The sequence below is a fragment of the Engraulis encrasicolus genome, chromosome 7, assembly GCF_034702125.1.
Source record: "Engraulis encrasicolus isolate BLACKSEA-1 chromosome 7, IST_EnEncr_1.0, whole genome shotgun sequence".
Classification (NCBI taxonomy): Eukaryota; Metazoa; Chordata; class Actinopteri; order Clupeiformes; family Engraulidae; genus Engraulis; species Engraulis encrasicolus.
In genome coordinates, this window is record NC_085863.1 from 34,722,034 (window position 1) to 34,734,412 (window position 12,379).

Sequence of the window (12,379 nt, forward strand, 5' to 3'; positions counted from 1 at the left end):
ATTTACGGTACTGTACTGTATGTATGACGACGCTATGGGGAATCGTCACGTGGTTGGGTGCAGCCAAAGGCTTACTGTAAACGATGTGGGTTTTTCAGAAATTGAATTAGCATTGCCCTCCGAGCACTATGTGGAGCATGTAGACTTGTGCCACACTCGATGATGAAGCCATGAGTGCATTTAGCTATGCATGCATTTTGAACAGCTTCCCACAATGGCTGGCAGGTTTAGTGAACTGAATAGGCAATGCAGGTCCAATACTGCATGTACAGTACATGTATTTTGATGACGAGTCCATGCCTCATGATGTGTCTCAGCAGAGACGGCACATTAAATTAAATTCAATATTAATTAATTCAGCATTAATTCAAATATAACGAAAATCCGGAACCACTCTTGACCCCCAGTAATGCTCATTCACTGGGTGCTTAACTTTGTTGATGAAAATCTTGAAAAAGTAATAGAAACACTCAACAGATTTGTTTTTATTTTTGTTTTTTAATCGCCTCAGAAATGCTTCAGACTGACACCCTTCCTCGTTGTGAGAGCTATTAAAAAAGAATAACCAAATCTGTTGATCGTTTATTTATTTATTACTTCTTCAGGCACTGTTAATTCCACAAAGTCACATATAGTAACACTGTTCTTGTTAGTCCCACTCTCAACGTGTTAAATTCACACCGCAAATTGCACTGCACACACTGCTGTTACGTTTGGTGAACTGAATTAGGTTTATTCCCCTTCATATTTCTGTTGACCTGGTGGTTAATTACTGTATCTACCGGTGCACGTAATCAAACATGGGCACTCCGGTAGATAATTGGATTGGGATGATATTACAGCTTTGTATCATTATTGTTTTGGCTATCAGTGATATTGTTCTTGCCTATGAGTGATATTGTTTTGCCTTTGTGTGTAATTTGTGTGTAGTTTTGGCGATGAGGGGTATTGCTTTGGTTAGATTTCATTTTTTTCATTTTTATTCATTTCTTCAGGACATTGCACATTAAGGAACATATACATACATGTACATATATGTAAATGTGACAGATTGTAGCCCAAAGGCTAATTTCCATCTGGTGTCCAAAATAGGCAGGCTAGATGTTTACAAGCAATATACCGGTAATTTAAAATCCAAAACATACATTAAAAACCAAAACAGACTGTTAGTAACAAAATAAATGAAACACAATACAGACCCAAAAAAGCATGTAAATAAGAAGAAAAAAGAAAAAGGTCCCAAGATAGGGCTATGTATTATGTGAGTGTGTGTGTGTGTGTGTACGCTCTGCAGAGGTTCAGACTATCACTGTGAACATGTTTGTTGGGCTCGAAGCCACTTTTTAATCTCCATCTTAAAGGAGGCTAAAGAGGGACATTCCCTTATATGTAGATGTGATTTTGTTTTGGCTATGTATGATATCGTTTTACCTATGTGTGTTGTTATTATTGCTTTGGTTGTGTGTGATATTGTTTCACCTAGTATGTGTGCTTTTATTATAGTTTTGGCTATATATGATATTCGTTTTCCTTTGTGTGTTATTATTATTGTTTTGGCTATGTGTGCTGTGATATTCTCATGTGCGCCGCTATTGTAGTTTTGGCTATGTGTGATATCGTTTTGCCTTTATGTGTTGTTATTATTATTGTTTTGGCTGTGTGTGATATTCTAATGTGTGCTACTATTGTAGTCTTTGTGTGTTGTTATTATTATTGTTTTGGCTATGTACAGTACTGTATGTGTGATATTGTTCTGGCTAGGGGAGCCTGAACAGCTTTGACAAACAAGCCCTTTAGGGAATGGGTTTAGGGGTTTGTGGGTTGTCCCAGACAGTCTGGTGTTGGGGAAATAGAGTTCAGGGGCATGGGGGAAATCACACTGGTCTGTCCACTGGGGAAAGAGGACTGGGGTTGGGCTGGGGTTTAAGCGGAGGTTGGGGGGGTGGGGGGCGGGGGGCAGCGCTACAGTACAAACCTTTTTCCATTTTTTCTGCGGCTTTTCGCCTTCAATTTTCTAGTGAAACAGGAAGGTGAAGAGTGAGTTACATTACCATTGAATGCTTTGTGCTTTTGAAACGAAACGAGATAAGATGGTGTTGTGTCTTTGACAATCATTTCCCAGAAAACATCCTCTACCATTACAATAAAAATAAAACAAGCTATGTAAATGTCTGTGCTGAACATAAAAGAGCAAAATTTTAGATTAAATGACACTATTGGAAATAGAAGTGCTCTACGAGATGATGGAAGAGGACATGGTCTCCAGTCCTGTCCCAATTCCCTGTGCTTCCAGGCACTAGGTAGTCACAAGGGAATGGTCTTACCTTGACATTCTTATCTTCCTTTAAACTGATAAGGTCCAAGTCAAAGTCTCTCCTCAAGCCATCAGTCTTGTTCAGGACGATACGTCCCGTCAACCCATCCCAGCGAGCCTGACAGGAAAAAGATGGAGAGAGAGAGAGAGAGAGAGAGAGCGAGAGAGAGAGGAGAGAGAGACGAGTTACATGAGTTGACGATCAAAAAAAGTGACATCAACTGGTAGGAGATACTGGTATGAGAGAGAGAGAGAGAGAGAGAGAGAGAGAGAGAGAGAGAGAGAGAGAGCGCGTTGAGATGAGTTAGATGGGATAACACAATGCAAAGAACACCACTCTTAAGTGAATTTCCTGACAGGCGATACTGAGGCATGTCAATCAAATGTCTTCCAAAAATTTGCAATGCTAAAACGGAGATAATACTCTACAGATAAGTCTGTTTTTAATCTGCCAAAAGTCATCAAACCGTTGCGACAGGCAAATGAAATGGTGCAAAAGTTTTTCTCCCGTGTGATGGTAGGATACAGAACTCTACAGCTAATCCTGATGAGAAAAAAAGTGACATGAACTATTCCTTTGCTTTCCATAGATTCCTCAACACACACTAGCTACGCATCTGGAACAAATCAGATTGTGAATCTCTATTACATTTCAGGTAGCCTGATTTTCAGCAGATTTTCTGAAATGCAATCAGCTGAAAAAGATGCTTGATTACCAAACCACATTCATTTATGAACAAAAATAAAGCTGCAAACAACTTGTCATTGCTGCTAGCTTCTGCCCTTAGTGAAAAGATGGACGAGGAAATCAAAACAGGCAGACAGAGAAAAGAAAGCACTTTCATTATACATTTATTTTAGTTTAGTAGGAAGAAGGACCTGTGATATAACCTCTGTGATAAAGCGCATGTACTGAATGTATAAGCATTGTGTGTTCCTTTACTTCAAACCTTCAAGAATTATTTTTACGTGTACAAAAAAACCCCATAAAGAATTCTGACATTTCTGTTACACTTAGTTCTGAAAGACTCACAGAATAGAAAAAACTCATAGAATGCAGGCCAACAAATGTTTTTTCAGGAATTCCAAGCATTCTGATCCCCATGTCCTCTGTCAAATATCAAGTGAAAGCAAAACAAATATGTACACTTGTTCACGACATCAAAATAAAGATTCCTTCCATCATGCTGGTATGAAGCCCAAAGTAACTTGATAAACTCCACATTTTGTGCCATGTCGCTGGTTTGTTGTTGTAGATCTTTGGTTCTCTACCTTTTTTGAACAAATGCCCCCTTGGCCTCATCACAAGCCTCCCAACATCCCCTTGACCTCATGATAACAACCCCCTTAGTATTAAAAATGTAATAGACTAATGTCCCCCAATGACAACTAAGCACCACCGCCTCTCTGCTATATCCTTCCCAACGCCCCCTGGGGGCCTGCACGGCCCCTGTTGAGAAACACTATTGTAGGTATAAAAAATGTGCCAAATACTGTACATGAATAATTCAGTCATTGTCCTGTTTTCATTGTAGGCCCACATTTGTCCCCAATAGTGGTACACTCCGCCACCTGCTCTGATAATATCCACACGCACGCACACACACGCACGCACACTTTCTGGCTTTCTGTTTCACTTTGTCTTTTTCTATTTCCCTCTCTCTCTCTCTCTCTCTCTCTCTCTCTCTCTCTCTCTCTCTCTCACACACACACACTTTCTCTCTCTGAACAAACAGAGAGGTAACCTACAAAAACAAACATTATTTCATTCCCACAGCCTCTTCGGTGCCCTCTTCCTCTCCTTTAACACAGTTATCCTGAATAACATTCCTTTGAAGGGGGACGCAAAGCAGCTCACAATTCAATCTCTGAAAGCGCCCCTACGGCGAGGTAATTGTACTATTACCACCTGTCCTCCTGACCGCGAGTGTCTCTCTCTGTTTGTGTGTGTGTGTGTGTGTGTGTGTGTGTGTGTGTGTGTGTGTGTGTGTGTGTGTGTGTGTATGCGGTTGTGTGCAAGTGTTTGTGTGTGTGAGTGTGCACACACGTTTATATAGTTCTATTTGTTTATGTGCGAGTGTGTGGCCTGTGCGTCTGTACGTGTGTGTGTGTGTGTATGCAGTTGTGTGCAAGTGTTTGTGTGTGTGTGTGAGTACACGTTTATATAGTCCTACGTGTTTATGTGCGAGTGTGTGTGCCCATGCGTCTGTACATCTGTGAGTGTGTGTCTACCTGTATACAGTATGTGTGTATGTGTTTGTGTGTGTGTGTGTGTGTGTGTGTGTGTGTGTGTGTGTGTGTGTGTGTGTGTGTGTGTGTGTGTGTGTGTGTGTGTGTGTGTGTGTGTGTGTGTGTGTCTGTGTGTGTGTGCTGAGTTTGTTTGTGAGACCCATTGGCGGAATATTCTCCACGTGACCGCCGGGTCCACTGGCTGCACAAAAGAGGTTTCAGCCTTTATGCCAGGAAGGAATAGAGGAAGAGACCAAGGCCCATTCCCATTCCCCCTCCAACACTACACACACAGGCACAGACACAGACACAGACACAGACACAGACACAGACACACACACACACACACACACACACACACACACACACACACACACACACACAAACACACACACACACACACACAAACTGTGTGTCCCCCTCCAACACACACACACACTGTGTGTCCCCCTCCAACGCTACATGGCACACCATCAGAGCCCCAGTCCCAGAGGGCTTTCTGTGGCAGACGACACCAGGGCTGGACTGGCCATCTGGCAGAGCGGGCATTTCCTGGTGGGCCCCGCACCCTAGTGGGCCCCTATTTTCAGAAATGTAAAAAAACCCACAATTCTGAAAATAGGGGCTCACGATGGTGCGGGGCCCACCGGATCTGCACCACTAATTATGCAAAAAGTGCCCGGGCTCTATTTCTCCCCCTGTCCAGCCCTGGACGACAAGACCATGCACCACCCCAGAGCCACGGCACAGAAACGCACCGCACCACACCGCGAGGGACACGGGCGCCACTGCCATCTGCGCTGCCTGCCCTCCTCGCTCGGCCACAATGAAGGGACCGTGACCACTCACGAACCCCACAAACTCCACAAACACACCAACACAGAGCCAGCTTGCCAGAAGCAATCACGGCCAACTATGGAACTCTGCTGATCCACATTCAGACTCAGAGTTCTGTGATCGAGTTTCCAGGGCTTTGTGTATTTGTGTGTGTGTGTGTGTGTGTGTGTGTGTGTGTGTGTGTGTGTGTGTGTGTGTGTGTGTGTGTGTGTGTGTGTGTGTGTGTGTGTGTGTGTGTGTGTGTGCGCGTGCATGCATGCATGTGTGTGTGTGTGTGTGTGTACAGTGGGGCGTGTGTGTGTGTGTGTGTGTGTGTGTGTGTGTGTGTGTGTGTGCGCGTGTGTGTGTAGAGTATATAGGCGTGTGGGGGGGGGTTGATGGAATACTCACAAATGCAGAGCCAACTTGCCAAAAGCCACCATGGCAACGAAATCATAGAACTCTGGTACAGTTCTGTTGGTCTGTCGGTTGTTTTCCTTGGCTGAGAATGTATTTGTGCGTGTGTATGTGCAGCAGTACTGTACAGACTAAACAATGGGGGGTCAAAATCCCAAAGTAAACTTTTATAATGGGGAGAGAAAGACGGGGAAGGGTCGGCAAAGGACCCGAGCCGGAATAGAGCCTGGGTCAACCGCGTAGTAGACAAGTGCCTTACCGCTAGCACCCTACCGTTAGCATTTCCTGGGCATTTTACTGTATGTGTACATGTGTGGGTGCAGTGGGGTTGATTGAGCAAACGTATGTGTACCGGTATGTATGTGTGTGAAGTATGTGAGGACAAGGCAATGGCGTGTGCATGGAGGACAGGGAGGCGGGGTACGGGTGCTAATGGAACACAAATTAAGAGCTTTCTCGTTGATTGCCTCGGCTGTGTACATGTATGTGTCGTGTAAATGTCGTGTGTGTGTGTGTGTGTGTGTGTGTGTGTGTGTGTGTGTGTGTGTGTGTGTGTGTGTGTGTGTGTGTGTGTGTGTGTGTGTGTGTGTGCAGTGGTGTAGTCTACTTTTTTGAAGTGGGTATACTGTATATATTTGTGCTATTCAAAACAATGGATCAGTCAATTTTAAGTGGGTATACTGAAATCCCTGAAATTTAGAAGTGGGTATACTCCGTATACCCGCGTTCTACGTAGACTACACCACTGCGTGTGTGTGTGTGTGTGTGTGTGTGTGTGTGTGTGTGTGTGTGTGTGTGTGTGTGTGTGTGTGTGTGTGTGTGTGTGTGTGTGTGTGTGTGTGAATGTTTGAAAAAGTGTGGCGACAAGGCAGGGGTGTGTAATAATATGGACGAGGGGCGTGCTGTGGGGGGGTATGGAGGGCTGACGGAACACACCTGCTCAAAATAAGAGTTCTGTCGTTGATTTCCTGGGCTGTGTACAAGTATGTGAAGTGTGTGTGTGTGTTTGTGCGTGTGTCTGTGTGTGTGTGTGTGTGTGCCTGTGTATGTGTGTGTGTGTGTGTGAATGTTTGAAGTCGGAGGGCTGATGGAACGCACCTGCTCAAAATAAGAGTTCTGTCGTTGATTTCCTGGTCTGTGTACATGTACTGTAAGTGAAGCGTGTGTGTGCCCACACGTGTATGTGTGTGTGTGTGTGTGTGTGTGTGTGTGTGTGTGTGTGTGTGTGTGTGTGTGTGTGTGTGTGTGTGTGAAGTATGTGGGGACAAGGCAGTGGTGTAATAGGTGGTGGGCATGGGGTGGGGTGTGGTGGGGAGGTACGGAGGGGCTGACGGAGCACACCGGGCCGATCGCCAGCAGCCATCTGTCCGGCCTCTCCTCTGGTACCCGGCGTTGTGCCGCAGCCATAAGTGCCCGCTGCTGGCAGCCTGGCTGTCGTCTTTGGAGCGGAACAGTGATTACACACGGACGCACGGAGGAGCCTGATGTGCCGCTGTCACGCTTCCTCCGCGCGTCATCTATCACCTCGGCCTGTCCGCATGATGAACTGACAGCATATAATGGGAAACAGTTGAAATGGGCTGTAAAATCTATTACGTGACAAGGAAGGGCATTTTTCATTTCTTTACGTTTTTTCCCCCCCTCCCTGTCTTTACACCCCCCCCCCTTTCAGGTAGGTTGACGTCAAATGGGAGGGAGGGAAGGGGAAAAAGCGTGGGGTGGGACTCGGGAGCGAGGTCAACCGTCATAAATGCGCAGGTTAAGTGCTTGGTTCACGTCATAGTAGCGTGGCGTGTCATTAAAAGCTGCCCTGATGTTATGCATAAAAGAACCCACGCTGGCAATGAAAGGACACAAACCCATCATTAGTATAAAAAAAACCGTGAGATACAGAAACAAATCTCTTGTTTTGCACAAGAATCACAGCAAGAATATTCTCGCGTAAAACACCCCCAAATGTTCAACGGTCGTAAAATCACGTCCATTAAGTGGAATTAGAGCGCCACTAATCTCAGAGAGAGGGAGAGGGAGAGAGAGAGAGAGAGCGAGATAGAGAGAGATAAAGATAAAGAGAGAGAGAGAGAAACAGAAAGAGAAACAGAAAGAGAGAAAGCAAAAGAGAGAGAAAGAGAAAGAGAAAGAGAGAGGGAGGCAGCATGCATGTCAGGCGGCTGCATCTCCGCATGCGAGGCGGTCGGGCCCTAATGATGCTGTAATAGAGCTTTTATGGATCATCGGACGGCGGCATCTGGAGCCATTCAGCTTGTAAAGCAGAGAGGATGCTCTGCTCCGATCCGCTCTACTCTGATCTGTGTGGCACGGGGTCCCATATGCCGTGCCACCATGCCTTCATGTGTGGCCCTCTGTGTCTATGTGTGTGTGTGTGTGTGTGTGTGTGTGTGTGTGTGTGTGTGTGTGTGTGTGTGTGTGTGTGTGTGTGTGTGTGTGTGTGTGTGTGTGTGTGTGTGTGTGTGTGTGTGTCAATGCAGCACTGAGCATGTGTAAATATTTATCACACATGCACATGCACTGTAAACAAACACACACACACACACACATACACACAAAAACGCACGCCCGCACAAACACATTCATGTACACTCACACGCACGAATGCACACATGCACGTACAAGTGTTCACCCACACACGCACACTAAATACGCATATCACAGTCCTTGTGATCCCTACTTTCTGTCAAATTTAGCATCATTTGCCACTCAAACACACATGCACACATGCACGCACGCACGCACACACACACATATGCGTGCGTATACATGCACACATGCACACACACACACACACACACACACGCACACATGCATGCACTTACACACTCACGAATGCACACACGCACACATTCACACACATTCACACACACTGTACAAAAGCCTAGGCATCCAACAATGACTGCTACTTTAGTACTTACATACATAAGCGGTAGCAGAACTGGCTCTGCTTGATGGAGAATAAGCCTGCATACCTTCGAGATGTGTAATTACTAAGACAAAATTGACCTTTAAATAATAGAAAGCATAGAATTGCTAAAATTGCTGTCATTATTATCATATTATTATTACAGTTAGAAAAATGCTTTGAGAACATAAACAGACAAGGAGTGCAAGTCATCTGCTGGAAAGGCCCGACGCTGCTTTTGAGGTATTACAGACTAATGCACTTCTCGGCAGTTACCTAAAAGCCATTTTTTTATTTGATGCACTTCCACTATGGACAAGTGCATCCAGAGGGCCCCCAATTCCCCTGGATGGGGCTGAATTATGGTCTCTCTTTCTTCCCTGGAGAGAGAGAGAGAGAGAGAGAGAGAGGGGGAGAGAGAGAGATAGAGATAGAGAGAGGGAGAGAGAATGAGAGAGATCGAGAGAGAGAGTGAGAGCTAGAGAGAGAGAGAGACAGAGAGCATGCAAGAGAGAGAGCAAAAGAAAGGAAAAAAAGAGAGATAGAGAGGGAGAGAGAGAGAGAGAGAGAGAGAAAGAAAGAAAGAGAGAGAGAAAGAGCGCAAGAGAGAGAACCTAAAAACCTGAGAGGAGAGTGAATCAGGGACATTTAAGATCAAAACGCACATACATCAAGGCCATATCTTCTGTCATCCTTTTTTGGGGCGGGAGGGAATGAAATACACCACTTGTTTCAGACCTCATAAATGGGCAATTTCTCATCGGACTCATGAAATTAGTGGGGAGGCCCAGAGCGATCGGCCACTGGCTACAACGCTGAGTGGAAGTTCGGTGTGTGTGTGTGTGTGTGTGTGTGTGTGTGTGTGTGTGTGTGTGTGCCTGTGTGAGTGTGTATGCGTGTGTGTGCGTGTTTGTGCGTGTGCGTGTGTGTGTGTGTGTGTGTGTGTGTGTGTGTGTGTGTGTGTGTGTGTGTGGGCGAGCGTGCATGCGTGTGTGTGTGTGTGTAGCCAGAGGTACGGGTGGGGGCATGGCAGAGGCACACCTCTTCTTTATGAACAGTTCCTCAAGTTTTATGTCAGGGGTGACTTGCACTATGCATGAGAGAGTTGGTCCGTGACAGAGAAAGAAAGAAAGAATGAAAGAACTAAAAAAAGAAAAGACGGGAGGCCTCCGTGACAGAAAGAGAGAAAAAAAGAAAGTACCAGAGGCCTTCTGGAGGAGGAATAGAGGAAAAGAGGAAGAGAGGAGGAAGGAAGGATGGTTGGAGGTGCGATGACGCTGGGCCAGCTTCTTACCTCTCTGAATAGATTCATGAAGCGTGGGCCGTAGCGCCAGGGTTTATGGCGGTGGCACTGCAGTGAGCTCACCGTCATCTGGGTGGCACGCTGAGATGCCACGGCAACCATGAAGACTGCATCATACATCAGAGCCGCCTCCGTCTGCACAGAGAAGCACAAAGCAGATCCCATGCTGAAGTACTGGGGCTCACACACGCACGCACGCACGCACAGACACACGCACACGCACACACACACAAGCTACACCTACCTCTGACTCTTAGGCAGAGATTCTTAGGCAGACTCACTGCCTTAGAATCTGTATCTGACTACCCTTAAAACTATAGCAAAAAGATATATCTGTACCTGCTGCTGACTTGAAAGCATACTTTATATATACATAATAAGTAGAGCTGGGACTCGATGTAATCAAATAAATAATCACATCAATTGAATTGAAATCAATTAATCAAAAGTAATTGCATTTTAATCACATATAACATATCTGACAATGAGAAGTCATTTTTTTCACATAGATCTTGAATGATGACTACAGTACAAAAGCTTAATCAACAAAATATTGTTCATTTATAATTATAATAATTGAACGTTTGAGAAATAATTAACTAGCCATGGCCTGATAATTAGGAAGTTGCTTGTGGTTTGATGGTCAGTGGAATTTGCAACTTCATATCCTACTCTTACCAGCAAGAAAATTGTGTGGTCTGTCTTGCCACCTTCATCCATGACTGACCTTGAGCAAGGCACCTCAACTCATTTCTCCAGGGACTGTCAACAGTTGTATGAGTTGTATGAAGTAGAAATAGAAGTACTCTTACAGATGCAATAACACTAGTAGTATGATGGTTTAAACTTTGTAATGTTGTGACACTGTCCCACTAATTCCTGGTGTCAATTAAAGTCTTTCAATATTACTAAACTATAGCAAACCCATGTAAGGTTAATGAGGTATAGGGTGTAATGTTCATTCCTTTGAAATATGTTTATGTAATACTGTATAATGCTCTGTACGTTTGGGGGTAGGATATGGGAATGTCTGAAATGGACTCAATCTCCCAAGATGCCAAGGTGGCAAGTCTATTTAGTTTTGCCAGCTGGGTTGGCTCGGGGGGATCAGCTGAGAGCTAGTCGGAGCGAGTGTGGTGGCGGTGCGAGGCGCGCCAACGTTTGAATTCGCAGCCTCTTTCATGGACTAAATCGTGAAGGAATGTGTGACATTCTAAATGCTGGTCTCGAGGGGGGACGTTAAGTGCCGGTGAATTGCCAATCATCACATTTCCTCTGACTTCCTTACCTGCATTTTACACCTGATGTATGAGGAGGAAGCGACTACTGTCTCAGGGCCCTGATCTTCAGACACCGGTGAGCTCAAATCTTTTTTTTGTCTTTTTTGCGATCACTTAATTTTTTACCCTTTTTTGTGTGGACTGTGGATTACCTTTTCATCGCACTGTGTCTACCTGTGGAATACTATCGTACCGCCTACTTGGAAAGAAATTAGTGGAGTGCCATGGAACGGGACTTGATGTGGAGCTTGTAGAGGGTGTAATCGGCGCCGTCCAATATGCATTTACTTTTGGGCTTTTTGTGGACACTTGTTGAGTTGGGTGGACTACTGGGGTCGGGAGGGGGAAACTGTATTGTGGCAACTGTAAATAATTTAGCGCGCAGCGCAGCTAAAGGGAGTTATGGTGTGTGGTATCCTTTTTAAACCTACTCGTGACTGGTGCAATTTGCGACTGTAACTTTCATCTCAGAAGAATCCCTTGGTGTATTTATTTATTTTGTGGTAACGCAGACACTTAATTTAACACTTTATAGGTCTGGTTGTTACAATGTCATACTACTAGTGTTGCAATTACATCTGTTAAAGTACTTCTACTTTGCACAACTCTGGTCAGCAATAATCTGCAATATCTATATATCTCTTTGGAAAAAGGCTTCAGCTAAATGCAATGCATTTAAAAAAAATCTTTTTAACAAAGCCATTCATAACAACATGCTACAACAGGTAGTAAATTAATTACTTGTGAATTAAATATTGTAATAATTAAAGTAGGCTCTTCCCTTCATGCACATCTCTAAAGATGAGCGGTGATGTGGATTACCATTCACTGTCATGTTTCTGATTCTGAGAATACGTATAGTATATGGACCTGTTTGATTTCAGGCTTTTCAACAATAAAAGAGTTGACCAAAAAACACTGCTAAATCAACTGGACAGCACTAGTGTTGAATTAACACTACTGTATATTGTCATGGGTAAACGGTTAGGGCGTCAGACTTGTAGCCCAGTTGTTACGCTTGTTAACCAGTGCTCTTCCCCATAGTCCTCCATGACTGAGGTACCCTGAGCATGGTATCGTCCTGCCGCACTGCTCCCTTGGGG

General features: G+C 44.7%; 1 protein-coding gene across 1 annotated transcript in view; it reads right to left on the reverse strand.

Annotated features, from left to right (window-relative positions):
- The window catches only part of grik1a (glutamate receptor, ionotropic, kainate 1a), a 69,736-nt gene that overhangs the window by 31,907 nt on the left and 25,450 nt on the right, over positions 1 to 12,379 (reverse strand). Inside the window, exons 6-7 of the mRNA XM_063203310.1 lie at positions 9,988 to 10,131; positions 2,325 to 2,432 (exon numbers count right to left, since the gene is read on the reverse strand). Coding sequence (XP_063059380.1) covers positions 2,325 to 2,432; positions 9,988 to 10,131 — 252 coding nt within the window. The remainder of the gene's footprint in view (positions 1 to 2,324; positions 2,433 to 9,987; positions 10,132 to 12,379) is intronic.